The sequence below is a fragment of the Narcine bancroftii genome, chromosome 7 (assembly GCF_036971445.1).
Source record: "Narcine bancroftii isolate sNarBan1 chromosome 7, sNarBan1.hap1, whole genome shotgun sequence".
In the NCBI taxonomy this organism is placed as follows: domain Eukaryota; kingdom Metazoa; phylum Chordata; class Chondrichthyes; order Torpediniformes; family Narcinidae; genus Narcine; species Narcine bancroftii.
Window position 1 is genome coordinate 1,527,178 of NC_091475.1, and position 12,297 is coordinate 1,539,474.

General features: G+C 39.9%; 2 protein-coding genes across 5 annotated transcripts in view; one reads left to right on the plus strand and one right to left on the minus strand.

Moving 5' to 3' along the window:
* LOC138738372 (importin subunit alpha-5) overlaps window positions 1–6,112 on the plus strand; it is a 50,992-nt gene extending 44,880 nt beyond the window's left edge. For all 4 annotated transcript variants that reach the window (XM_069888440.1, XM_069888442.1, XM_069888441.1 and 1 more), the window contains exon 14: window positions 540–6,112. In XM_069888440.1, the coding sequence (XP_069744541.1) occupies window positions 540–730 (191 nt within the window). In that variant the 3' untranslated portion in view covers window positions 731–6,112. The remainder of the gene's footprint in view (window positions 1–539) is intronic.
* Window positions 6,113–6,289: 177 nt separating this feature from the next.
* LOC138738376 (protein FAM162B-like) lies at window positions 6,290–12,264 on the minus strand. Its single transcript, XM_069888445.1, has 4 exons — window positions 12,046–12,264; window positions 8,674–8,782; window positions 7,718–7,826; window positions 6,290–7,473 (listed from the first exon to the last, which is right to left on the minus strand). Exons 1-4 carry the CDS (start codon window positions 12,188–12,190, stop codon window positions 7,375–7,377), a joined length of 462 nt encoding a protein of 153 aa, XP_069744546.1. The 5' UTR covers window positions 12,191–12,264; the 3' UTR covers window positions 6,290–7,374.
* Window positions 12,265–12,297: the final 33 nt, after the last annotated feature.

Sequence of the window (12,297 nt, forward strand, 5' to 3'; positions counted from 1 at the left end):
TCTTTGAAGACCTTTCATTGTTAATACAATGTATGCTACATCTCGTGGTCTAGATTTTGCAGAGAAAATTCTGTCATTGCCTGAATACAACATTCATAACTGAAATCTATTCCAACTCCATGTGAACATGGCATTCCTGTAGCTGTAATGCACAAATTGGCCTCATACTGAACTTTTAAACTAAGGGCAAAGTTGTAGTAATTCCTCATCACTTCTGGTTAGGAAATTTGCATAAATTCCCTGATTGGTGCAAGAAACATTCAGGGATGCAGCTGAGCTGAAAGAGACGATGGAAGCACTAATATTTTTAGATTTTGTATTTTTACTGAGTTTATTTATTATTTTTAAATGATGGTTTCAATTTTTATACATTGTTGTATCATGAAATATGCACTTGTTTCTACATCAGAAATTATTTTAGTTTCTGTATTTGGAGCTGAGGTAGAAACTATTGCTGGAAAATGTCATAACTACATTTTCCCAATTGTCTCCAACTTTCAATTGTTTTTATCACAAAATGTTTCATTTTACTCCTGTAGGTTTGGACAAGATAGAATTTCTGCAAAGCCATGAAAACCAAGATGTTTACCAAAAGGCATTTGACCTAATAGAACATTATTTTGGTACAGAAGAGGAGGAAGATTCCACCATTGTCCCTCAAGTTGATCTTAATCAACCACAATACATTTTTCAACCCCGCGAAACTCAGATGGAGGGCTTTCAACTGTAAGCATGTCCTCGGAGAGGACGACTGACCCCACGCACGCGCACTTCTCCCAGGGCTGCTGGGACTGACAAGTTTATGGGAGGGAGGGGGGGGTTCATGGCAGGATGAGAAACAAAGGACCACACCTAAACACAATACTATGTACACACACATTCTGGTAAGCTGTGCTCGTAAGAACACGCTCAGGTGGCTGAATAGTTTGTATGTTGGTGAATAGGGAAGCACGTACTCGCTTACAGTTCGCTCTCTACAAAGCAGCATTCGTGAACCATACAAAATGTTAAATATGATGATTGTATTCATGCGTGTATAATAATATGTATATAAATATTCAAATAGGGGTTAGGGAAATCTGAGCAAATTTGCACCTCCTGACTCTTCCATCTTCGATACTTGTGTCCCTTTGCTGTGACTCTCCTTTCTATTGTGATGTTTAATACCTGCTGATTTTTTTACCTTTCAAGATGGTGGAATATTAATGGAAGCTGATTTGCCTATCAAACTGCCATCAAATAACTTGTAATTTCCACTTTATCCAGTTAATAATACATAATTAACATTCAGTTGCTGTGGTTTGAGAGATGATTGATCTTTGTGTTATGGATATAATTTTCTGCTGCTCGGTTTTGTAACAGATGGGACCTGAGGCAAGATCCACTGAACCACTAGTAATTTCGTGGAAATCCTTGATGTACAAGAGATTTCAAGCTTCATATTTAAAAATATTTGTACAAGTTGAGTATCTGCTGGGATTGTAAAGCTGATGGGTATAGAATTTTCCTCCATCCTTAAATCCAGCAATTTAACAAGAGGACATATCTGAGCGGCAGAACTTTACATAGTTGGTATACGATAAATGCACTGCAGTCAGGGAACAGAGGTTTATTCTAAAACCCATTCTATTATCTGTACTCTTTTAAGATGTTTTCGAGATGTTGTTCGTGTGCTGCATATGTTGGAACCCAAATTTATTTGATTGCTTGTTCAGGCTAATTAAAATTTATTCACCATTTGAAGCAATGTTCTAGGCAATATAACTGCTGTTCTTTGCAGAACAATATTATTAACAAAGTTCCACTGGCCATTTTTTCTTCCCCCAGAAAAGTCTTCTGCTTTTTTTTGTGTCTGGAGTTAGCTTGCAGGGTAGTTCAGCTTGTGTAGTAAATTCAGACTTAAAGGAAGTCAGGACTGAATAGGTTGCATGCAAAAAAGATTATGAAAGCCATCAGAATAAGACCATCATTAAAATTACTTACAGCAGTGTGATTTTGTTTTTTGAAAGAACAAATCTTTATGCAACAAAATTGTACTCATCCCATTGAACTTGCATTGTCATTCACTTCTCTCTATTTCTGCCACTCAGGTGGTGTACACTTTCCTTTAATGCAAGAAAATAGATAGATTGCTGGTTTCAGCTTGAGAACCAAATGTTTGAACATGAGCATTGTCAATACTTGTGAAAATGTCAAGAAATGAGCGGTTCTTGCATCATAAATACAAGGATTGTGAAATCAGTTGTTTTTTCATGGTTGTGGAGATGTAGTTGGTTAGTACAATTTTGTGCCCATCAGCAGTTATTATTTCTTCCAAGGATATAAATTTGCACTGGTCTAAAATACAATTGTAATAAAGTAAAGGTACCCTGCTTTGAAAATATATTTCCTTTTGAAGATCTGTTTTCTGCAGTGTTTGAAGCTAATTTGCATCTCCTGCGAGATGGCACTGAGATGCATATGTCATTTGACAAAAGGCACGTGGACAAATCCACTGGCTGCTATCTTTTTACAAGATTTAACTTGAAATCAAGTTGAGCAAAGTGAACATATTGAGTTATTATAACCTTTCTAATATTTTGTTCTCCAGCTTCACAGATTCAATCTGTTGAATAATTTGGTTGGCCATTGTGGTTCAGTACTCACCTTTAACAGCACAATTCCAGTATTAATGTTCTTCAAGGCAGTTTTAACTTAAAATGTCATGTTATACAATGGGTCATGGCGAAGTTAGCTGACTCGTTAGAGCATCCAATTTATGATACCATGGAATTAATATGGTGTCATGGCTAATGGGCTCGAACTAAGATCTGATCAAGGTTTGTACAAAATTTCCAGTTGTAATTGTTTTCTTCATTGGACGAGCTTTTCTCAGCATTGTCTAGTTTAAAAGCATCCTTAAATAAGGATTCATGAGAAAATGTTCATTAGTTTAATTTGTCCTTAGAAAGGTTATTATGACCAAGTAGAATTCCTGCACTTACTAGTTTAAAGAACTTTACCCTCTAAATTCATATCCTGAGTATATTTATCTTGAAGTATTTCTTTTGTAAATGTTGTTTTGAAAAATCAATCTCGTACTTTTTATTTCATGTTGCACTCTGTTGGACCCAGTCTTTTTCTATTTCTGTGATTGGCAGGAAAATGAAAACAATTGGAAGGAGAAACAATGTTGGTCCATGATTTTTTTAAAATTTTTATAATGTGAAATGTTTGACAAAAATGCTTAATGCCGAGAAGTTCAAAGGTATACCCAAGTAAATAACTTTATTCTGATAAGCTGTGTGTCCCTTATTAAGGTTCCATTGGTGCATGTTTTTCTATCTTCAAGAATGAATCCATAGATGTGACAAATTTATTTCACTTTGTTCTTTACAAAGTCCTTTTCAATTTATCCATGGAATGAATGATCTTTTGGTGAACAGAACATATTTGGCAATAAGGTGAACATTTATCCATTTATAGTTTGTGCATTTTTTAAACGAAGGGATTAATTCAGTATCATGTTTAAAAAGTTAATAGTATGGAGCACTGTTAGAATATTCTTGCATTATTAATTCAAGTTTTTGTTTCCAGGAATATGAATTTAATATTCCTGGGGCATTTGAGCGATCTGTTCACTTGTCAAAAATTATGACTGTTTAAAATGTCAGCTTCATTCACTACGAATTTAGTCCTTTTGCTTTTCATGACTGATTAAATGAAAATAACACAGGTTGGCCACGTGCACAATGAAAAATGAATAAATATTTCTAAATGGATGTTTGAAATCCAAGTGTGGGTTATTGAAGCAATGTTAATTTGATTATTTAAAGAAGCCTTATTTCCATTTTAAAATTGGAGACTCCCATTTCATTTCCACACAAAAGTATAGATGGAAATAATTACAATATATTTAATCTCCTGAGATTTGGGTTTTGATCCACACATTTTTCACCTGAAAAGTTCATCCAAGTAACCCAAAGCAAACGTGCTTGTTTCTTCAAATTGGTCTGAAGCTAAAAACTTAACATTTTACAGTCCTCCTAAGTCTTTGTTTTGTGGTAGAGGACAATGGGCCATCTGTAAATCATTTTTGATATAACAGGAATTCTGTTTCATTTGTGAAATCTTTGCTGTCACAAATGAACGGAACAGCCACTTTTGGTGTACGAGCTGGATGAAAAGACTCTTGCAAGCATGAGCATCAAAAATCTTGTACTGCTTTGAGGAAGGTTTACAATTGCTGGTCAGCTTTGAGCAATCAGATGGGGCATGTTTTAGTTGAAGTAATATTGTATAGTTCAATATTAGTGCTTGGGGGGAAAAATGGCTTGAGAATAAAATGCCCATTGTGCAAATGTTAAGACCGTGGAGCAGCACAGACATTTAATGTGATTCCATTAGTGTAAATATCCTCGTGTGCTTAGCATGTCTATATAGTCTATTTTTAATGGAACTGTCCTGTATTTAGTCCATAACTAGGATGCCCATTTTTTTCTTTATTGGCATTTCTTAATGCTGCAATTCCACAGTCTTATTGAAGCACAAAATAATTAATTTTATGACACACAGTAGTGACTGTAGTTCAGAGAAACGGTATGCCATTTCAAGATGGCTGCCAATAATTATCTAAGCTTGTTTGCATCTGCCTTGATCCTATGCTTTCAGCTAATGTCTGAGAAATGTCTGAGTGGCAAGATCAAGGTTTGATTTTTGGATAGGAATATGGATAGGACTGATGGGCTGGTATATACAGGGTCTTTTGGAGGAATGGATTCGGAGGGCTGTAGGCTCAGGTCTCCAAATGGAGCATGACTAGGATTGGGACTTGGGGTCTGGAGTGTGAATGGGACCCAAGTGTGGCCAGTAATTTAAGGAGATGCCCAGAGAGGGGTGATATGGCTGAATGGAGAATCTGTGCTGAATAAAACCCAAGCAAAAAAGACAAGAAGAATGCAAGGTGTGGGAAGGGAGAGGCAGTAGCAAGGGTATATGCTTGAACCACCAGTGTGTGCCTGAGAGTTTGTAGATCTAAAAACATCAACATTCTCCATGTCTGGAAAAGTGATCTTTTGCATACTGGCAACTTATCAGTTATCATTATTTTCAGAAAAATACTGCAAAATAAATTTGGAAGGTGAGGAATCTTGCGACTACCTCCCCTCTTCCCACATTCCATCTCTCACACCCTCATATTCTCCCTGTCCCTGAAACTTTCATAATGAACATCAATCTCTTAAGATGAGATCAATCCAGAGAAACTGTAGCAGAAATAGTTATTGGGTTCATTCATATTAGCACATCAATATTATTTTGCTTGCATGTGTATTTCTGGTCCGTTGAGGTCCATTGACGTGGGTAAGGAAGCAATTCTGGTGTGCCAAAGATCTCCACTCAGTGCTACATGAGCTTGACATAAAATGAAGAGATAACAAGAGTTTGGGGTTTTTTTTTTAGTCAGTCTTGAGAACAAGCTGATGGCTAATTTAGATGCTACCCATTTGGTGACACAGTAGCCAAGATCACAGGATGCAAAGAATTACCATCGTGAATTACCAACTCGTCGATTTAAAACGTTGGACAATTTGACTGCATAATGAAATATGAATTTTTCCAGTGCTTTCACTTCTAGATTCCATGGCTGTAGGAGAAATGGAGGTGGTATTTATTCTTTATTCTTGGTGCAGCCAACATTGAGTGGAACAGCTGGTGAACCATTTGATTTTGTTTTAATCTTTAACCAGCCATTTTGCAGATGGCTGGAAGGGAAAAACCTAACCTATTAAGATTTACCGGTAATTATTGAATTGGAATTGGCTAAATTTATTATGGACCCAAATTGTGTGACATTGCATGTTCACTTGCTGTTCTGTAGTTTCACGAAAACATTTCAAGTGTTTCCCCTTGTTAAGGAAACACTTTATTTAATTGCAGATAAATTTATTTTTTAGCTCAACATCCTTTGTTCAGTGGTGGCCTCTTCCCCTTTAGAAACTACAAGTGATTGTTCCATGTGTGGCAGTTGGGTAGAATTTGTTTTTCAATTCAATCCCAAGTCACTTAAGATTCCTTGATTATACTGTACATTCTGTGGTTCAATTAGTTAGAATGAATAAACCAGTCAACGCTACCAGAACTTGCATTTTTTAAACCAGTCTAGATTTTTAGATCATTGAATAAATGCTTGGATTTGATGCATGTAAATTAAATGTAATATGTACTTCAATTTTAAATTTAACAAGAATTTTACATTTGTAGGTACACAGATGATTGAACCCTAAACAGAAGCAGGATTTTTGCAAAGCAGTGAAGAACAATAATTAAGGTTTTATTAAAGAATTCATTTTCATGTGGGACTGTACCTAGGACAATTTTTGAACCTTTTGAAATAAACTGCGATTCTTTTAACTAAAATCACCAACCCCTTTGACAAATCCTACCCCAGTGTAAGAAGTATTTTTAAAAGATTTACTTTTGCAATTATATTAACTTTTCTCTAACTGCAGGGATTTTTTCATTGTAATGCAAAACTAATAAGTTGGTTTTAAGCAAGGTCACAGAGAAAGCAATACATAAGGTCCCTTTTTATCTGTAAGATAGGAGAGCAAATTAAAGAATAATCAAAGCACAGAATCCAGCAGCTGTATTACAAGGTATGTTGTTTGAGAGTAAAATCCATGTGAAAATTTGGCACCAAGAACTTGTTGCTGACAATACTCCACCTTGAATCAAAGATGAATTCAATTAGTAATATTGCTACTTAAGGCAACAATTGTAATGCAGGTAGAATTTAGTATTTTAATATCTAATTTTTAATTAGTCATGGTTTCAAGGGATATAGGGAACAGGCCAGAAATTGGAACTAGATATGAGAATGGTTTAGCTCATGGTGGAGAGGCGGAACAGACTCAATGGGCCAAATGACTTCTGTTCCTTTATCTTGACATCAAATAACTCCAATTAAACAGCAAACATGCTCACAAGGAGAAACCCTGCATGACATAAGAAATAATTTTTTGTGGGGTTTTTGTAGTATAGTTAAATTAGATTGGTTGAAATATCTCGAGGAGAAATACTTTGGAATCCAGGTGCTACAAGACTTCCATTATAAGTGCTTTGTGTGAAGAACTTGTTCACAAAACAGCTATTATCCCCAAATAGTTCTGACTCTTTAGCAATGAATGGACAACTGGAAAACAAGCAGTTAAGCTGCAGTGAATAAAATGTTCTGTAGTTTCAGGATTCACAAATTATTTTGTCAGATTTCATGAACATGTATCATTTATGCAGCATTAATATTTTATAAATGGTTACCATTTTGGTGTTTTAAGAAACAAAATATTTTATACCACTAATGTACAATCTTTCCATAGATTCCATTTCAGTTTCAAATCACTGGCTTTTTGCAGCCTCAACTTCTTGCTGACTCGCTTTCAACTTGGCTTTCTTTGCCATATTCATAGCTGACAGTGATTCTTGTCTCCTTGCAGCCTACGAACAAAATAGAAAGATGATCTTGAGACAGACATTCCAAGATTCAACAGCTAAGTTACACAAAGTTTTGATTTGCACATAAAAATAGCACTTATTTTCACAAACATAACATCAAGGGAGTTAAATAAATTTCACAATTTAAATCATGTTATAATTTAGGACAATTTGTTTTATGACACAGCATTTTTTTAAAAAAATCAGAACTTTATTTATGACAAGACATTCAGCAAGATTTATTTACCTTTTTTCCAGATATGATTGTTGCAATGCAGCCTATAATGGTCACAATTATCATAAAATAACCACCTTTCACTCTCATCTTGTTCCTTGCAGCATGAATTGTCTCAATTCTGAAACAAAATTGGTCAACCATCACATTAATGTCTTTATTCTGGATGGGGCATTAGAGAATGAAGAAAGAATGGCAAAAGTTTTAAGGCAGCTGGTTTGCATTGGCTCTCAGCCAAGTTGCATACTTACCATTTCACAAAGTTCACCATATTTGGTCAACAATGACATCTCAATGAGCACCAAATTGCATTTTTTTTTAAAAAGGCCTAACCATGAGATCAAAACAAGAATATTTGATTTAAAAACAAATTACAGCTTGGTGGCACCAGGGCCAATCTCTATGCTTGATGACTATTTACAGCCATGTAAATTGGAGATCATGATCCAGTCAAAGGGAAATGAATTGTCCGGCTGTGTAATGCGGGCAACAATATTTGGAGAATAATGCCCTTCAGCAGCCAGAGACAGGGCACGGCAAAAAGAATTTCTGTGCGTAATTATGAATTCTTAATAGTATTTAAAGATGGCAACAGAACACCTGGAAAGCAAAAGGTAGAAGTTTGCTGGACAACTATAGCTGTCAACTTCACTGAGCAATTGCATTAATTGTGGGATGCCAAAGAGTAGAAAACATGTCTTATCTCCATACAATTCACATTTATTCCTCACCCACGAGTGGCAGAATAATGAATGGCCTATAAAAATGTAGGGTTTTTTTTTGGTAGCAAGCACCATATCACACTTCATTGTGTAATGTTTGCTGGAACCAGTTTACTGCTAAAATGCATGTGCCAGCAGTTTTACTGCTCAGTGCTCAAAGCAGAGAGGTGACAAGTGAGCTCAAGCACCCTCGTTTTTGTTTTAAATTACCAACCAGTAAAATCCCATACCCGTTTCATCACTTACGAAACCTGTGCTGGAATATCCTCCTCTTGTCTGAATCGACCAGTCCATACCAAAAATTTTTTATCCACGGTCGAAGGCTTGTGACCTGGTAGTTTGAAAGTACGGGTTCCTGAAAAATATATAGACATTTAAAACAACAACTAGACACTTCTGTGATGAAATTTTTGATGTTTTACTTGTTCTTGAGTTAGCAACAAAAAGCATTTGCAAACAAAGTAGGGCTAGAGATGTGTTAAAGGTTTTGAAAACTTTGTGATTATCTGAAGGCTACTTATAAAAAATACAAAATAAGATACAGTAGGAAAATACTTCTAAGTCACTCCAATTCAAATGCTGGTGGGAACCCCGGGTATCAAGCAGCCTTCTTACCACCCTGCCTCTTGTGGCAATCTGTTGGTAGTGCTTCTTAGCAACATCAGTCTCAAATGAGATTTCAATTTGCACAAAGTTGTTGCCCCAATGCACCATATCCACCAGCTTGTCTTCATCAATTTCCTTTGTTACCTCCTCGAAAAACCAAATTGGGCTCGTGAGGCTTGACCTGCCTCTCACAAAGCCATGTTGACTGACCATGAGAAGACTCTATGTTTCCACTACCACCATCTATGTTTGGCCCATTTCCCCCTAATTTCAGTTTTGAGGATATCCTTCAATCTCCCTTTCTCTCAACGAGATACATCCCTGAAACCAGTGTAGATTCTGCCTATTTGAAGAACCAGACCTTCATAGTGTGGCACCATACAACTGCAGAAAGACCTCTTTCCTTCAAAACTCAACTCCCCTTGTTATGAAGGCCATCATGCACTAGCTTTCTTCACTGTCTGCTGTACCTGCATGCTTACTTTCAGTGACCGATGAACAAGGACACCTAGATCTCATTGTACTTCCCCCTTTTCCTAACTTGACACCATTCAGATAGTAATCTGCCTTCCTGTTCTTGCCACCAAAGTGGATAACCCCACATTTATCCACATTAAACTGGATCTGCTATGCATTTGCCCATTCACCTGACCTGTCCAATTCACCCTGCATTCTCATAACATTCTCCTCACATTTCACACTGCCATCTAGCTTTGTGTCATCTGCAAATTTACTCGTGACTTTTAATCCCTTCGCCTAAACCATTTAATGTATATTGTAAATGGATGCGGTCCCAGCACTGAGCCTTGCGGTACCCCACTAGTCACTGCCTGCCATTTGGAAAGGGACCCATTAATCCCTACTCTTTCCTATCTACCAACCAATTTTCCATCCATGCCAGTATCCTATCTCCAATACAGTGTGCTCTTATTTTACCCACCAATCTCCTTTGTGGGACCTTAACAAAGTCCAGGTACCCTACAGCCACTGGCTCTCCCTTGTCCATTTTCATAGTTACATCCTCAAAAAATTCCAGAAGATTAGTCAAGCATGATGTACCCTTCGAACATTCATGCTAACTTGGATTGATCCTGTTACTGCTATCTAAATATACTGCCGTTTCATCTTTTAGAATGGATTCCAGCATCTTCCCCACCACTAACGTCAGCTAACTGGTCTTTAATTTCCTGTTTTCTCTCTCCTTAAAAAAATGGGATAAAATTAACCACCTTCCCATCTGCAGGAGCTGATCCTGAATCTATAGCTTTAGGTTAATTAATTGGATGTAAAAGGGGTGGCATAAATGAACTCGTGGGCCAAAATGGCCTGTAAGTATGTATGTCAAAGAACAGGAAGGCATCAGAATAAAGATGAGACTGGTTACGAGGAGACGTGAGAATTGATTTTGGGTTGTGAAAGGTGACAAAGGGAAGAGAGAGAGAAAAACCGAGCTGGTTTAAATGGAAACCATTGAAGTCGATGCTTTAATACATCTGCCTGAAGCATGCCTAGTCAGAAGCTGAGGTGTTGTTCCTCCAGTTTATGAATAGTCTCAGCCTGGCAGTTCATGAAACCATGGACAGATTTGTCCATGGGTATTGGATGGGGAATGGACATGGGAGATCCATGTAATTGCAACAAACAGAGCTGACGTGCTCAAAACCATCACCCAGTCCCTCCGACGTCACTAAGAATACAACGGGTGCCCCCAATCAGTAGACAGTCCCTGCAGATTCACAAGTGAGATGTTGCTTCACTTGGAAACACTGGGGCACTGAATAGTGATGAGGGAGGAGTTGTGGGTGCAAGTGGAGCATCTCCTGTGGTCCTGGGTAGGTCCCAAGGTGGGGAGGGTGAAGTGGACTAAGGAGTCACAGAGGGAGTGGTTCCTGTGGAAGACTGAGAGGGGAATATGTGTCTTGTGGGATTACATAGTAGGTGGCTTAAATGGCAGGTGAGGATATGATGGATGTAGAGTGGTTGGTGAGGACAAGGGGAATCCTGTCCTTGTTGGGCATGTGTGTAGGTAATATGGGTGAAGGCTGAGTAGGCAGTGGTAGAGGGCAAGCCATGTTGATTAGAGGAGAAGGACATCTCTGATCATCTGGCCTGGAAGCAGATAGGAGAGATGGAGGAATTAAGAAAAGGGAATGGACTCAGTAGGTGCTTTGAAACTGCCTTGTAAAATGGGGAAAGATGAAGGGGAGATTGCCCAGTTAGTGCCCTACTCACAAGGCACCTTGAAAGGGTCCAACCTGGTCAGTGGGCTCCAAAATCGACCGGGTCCCTGCCCTAACTTGGAGGTCGTCAGGGAACCCAGTTAAAGTTTACCCAGGGGGGTCCATTGCCGAACCGGTTACTCCGGTGACGTCATTGCTCTCGCATCACAGGGCAACTCTGGCTGAAGAGTCTGCGGTGATGGGGGGGGGGGAAGAAGGGTCACTGCCGCGGGGGGGGGGGGGATCACAGCGGGCTCGGGTGCTGACGGGGGTGGGGGGAGAAGAGAGGCATCGAGGGTTGACTGACGGATGGTGGTGCAGATTCCGTGCACCAGTCATGGGGGGGGGGGGGGGGGGGATCCCGCTTAAATCGCCGGGTTGGTGATTTAATAGGCCAATCGCACTCAGGTCCCAGGAGGGAAACCCCGGGGCTGCAGCTTAAAGCACCAAGTGATGAAGGGATGCGGCCAAGGTCATTGAGGGAATAACAGGCTGGTACTTCCCCCACCAGCCCTCAAACCGAGGCCGCTTCTCATCCCCCAACTAATGGCCTCCACCTGACTGCTCCCAGACAAATAAACCAGCCTCCCCTTCATGTCCCCCTCCCTCCCCATCTCTTCCCTGTGTCCCCCTCCCCTCCATCTTTCCTCCATGTCCCCCTCACTCCCCCCGTGTCCTCCCCCTCCCCTCCCTTCTCCCCTTCCCCTCCCTTCCCCCCCTTCCCTTCCCCCCCCTCCCTTCCCCCCTTCCCTTCCTCCCCCCCATCTCTTCCCCCCCCTCCGTGTCCCTTCACCTTCACGCTCCGTCACCGCCCGACTCGACGCTCCCTCCTCCACGTTTCCCGACGCCCATCGCCCGGCCCGGACCCGCGGCCCGTGTCCGGCACCAAACCCCGACGTCGCCCTGATGGCCACGGCCGCGCCGAGTCGGCGGCTCATGGACAAGGTCACGGACCACGGCCCAGGCTCATATCCCGAGGCCGAGGGGGGGCGGGGCCAGGGCAAGGACCCTAGCACCTGACCCTCCGGCGCCTGATCCCCGCGGC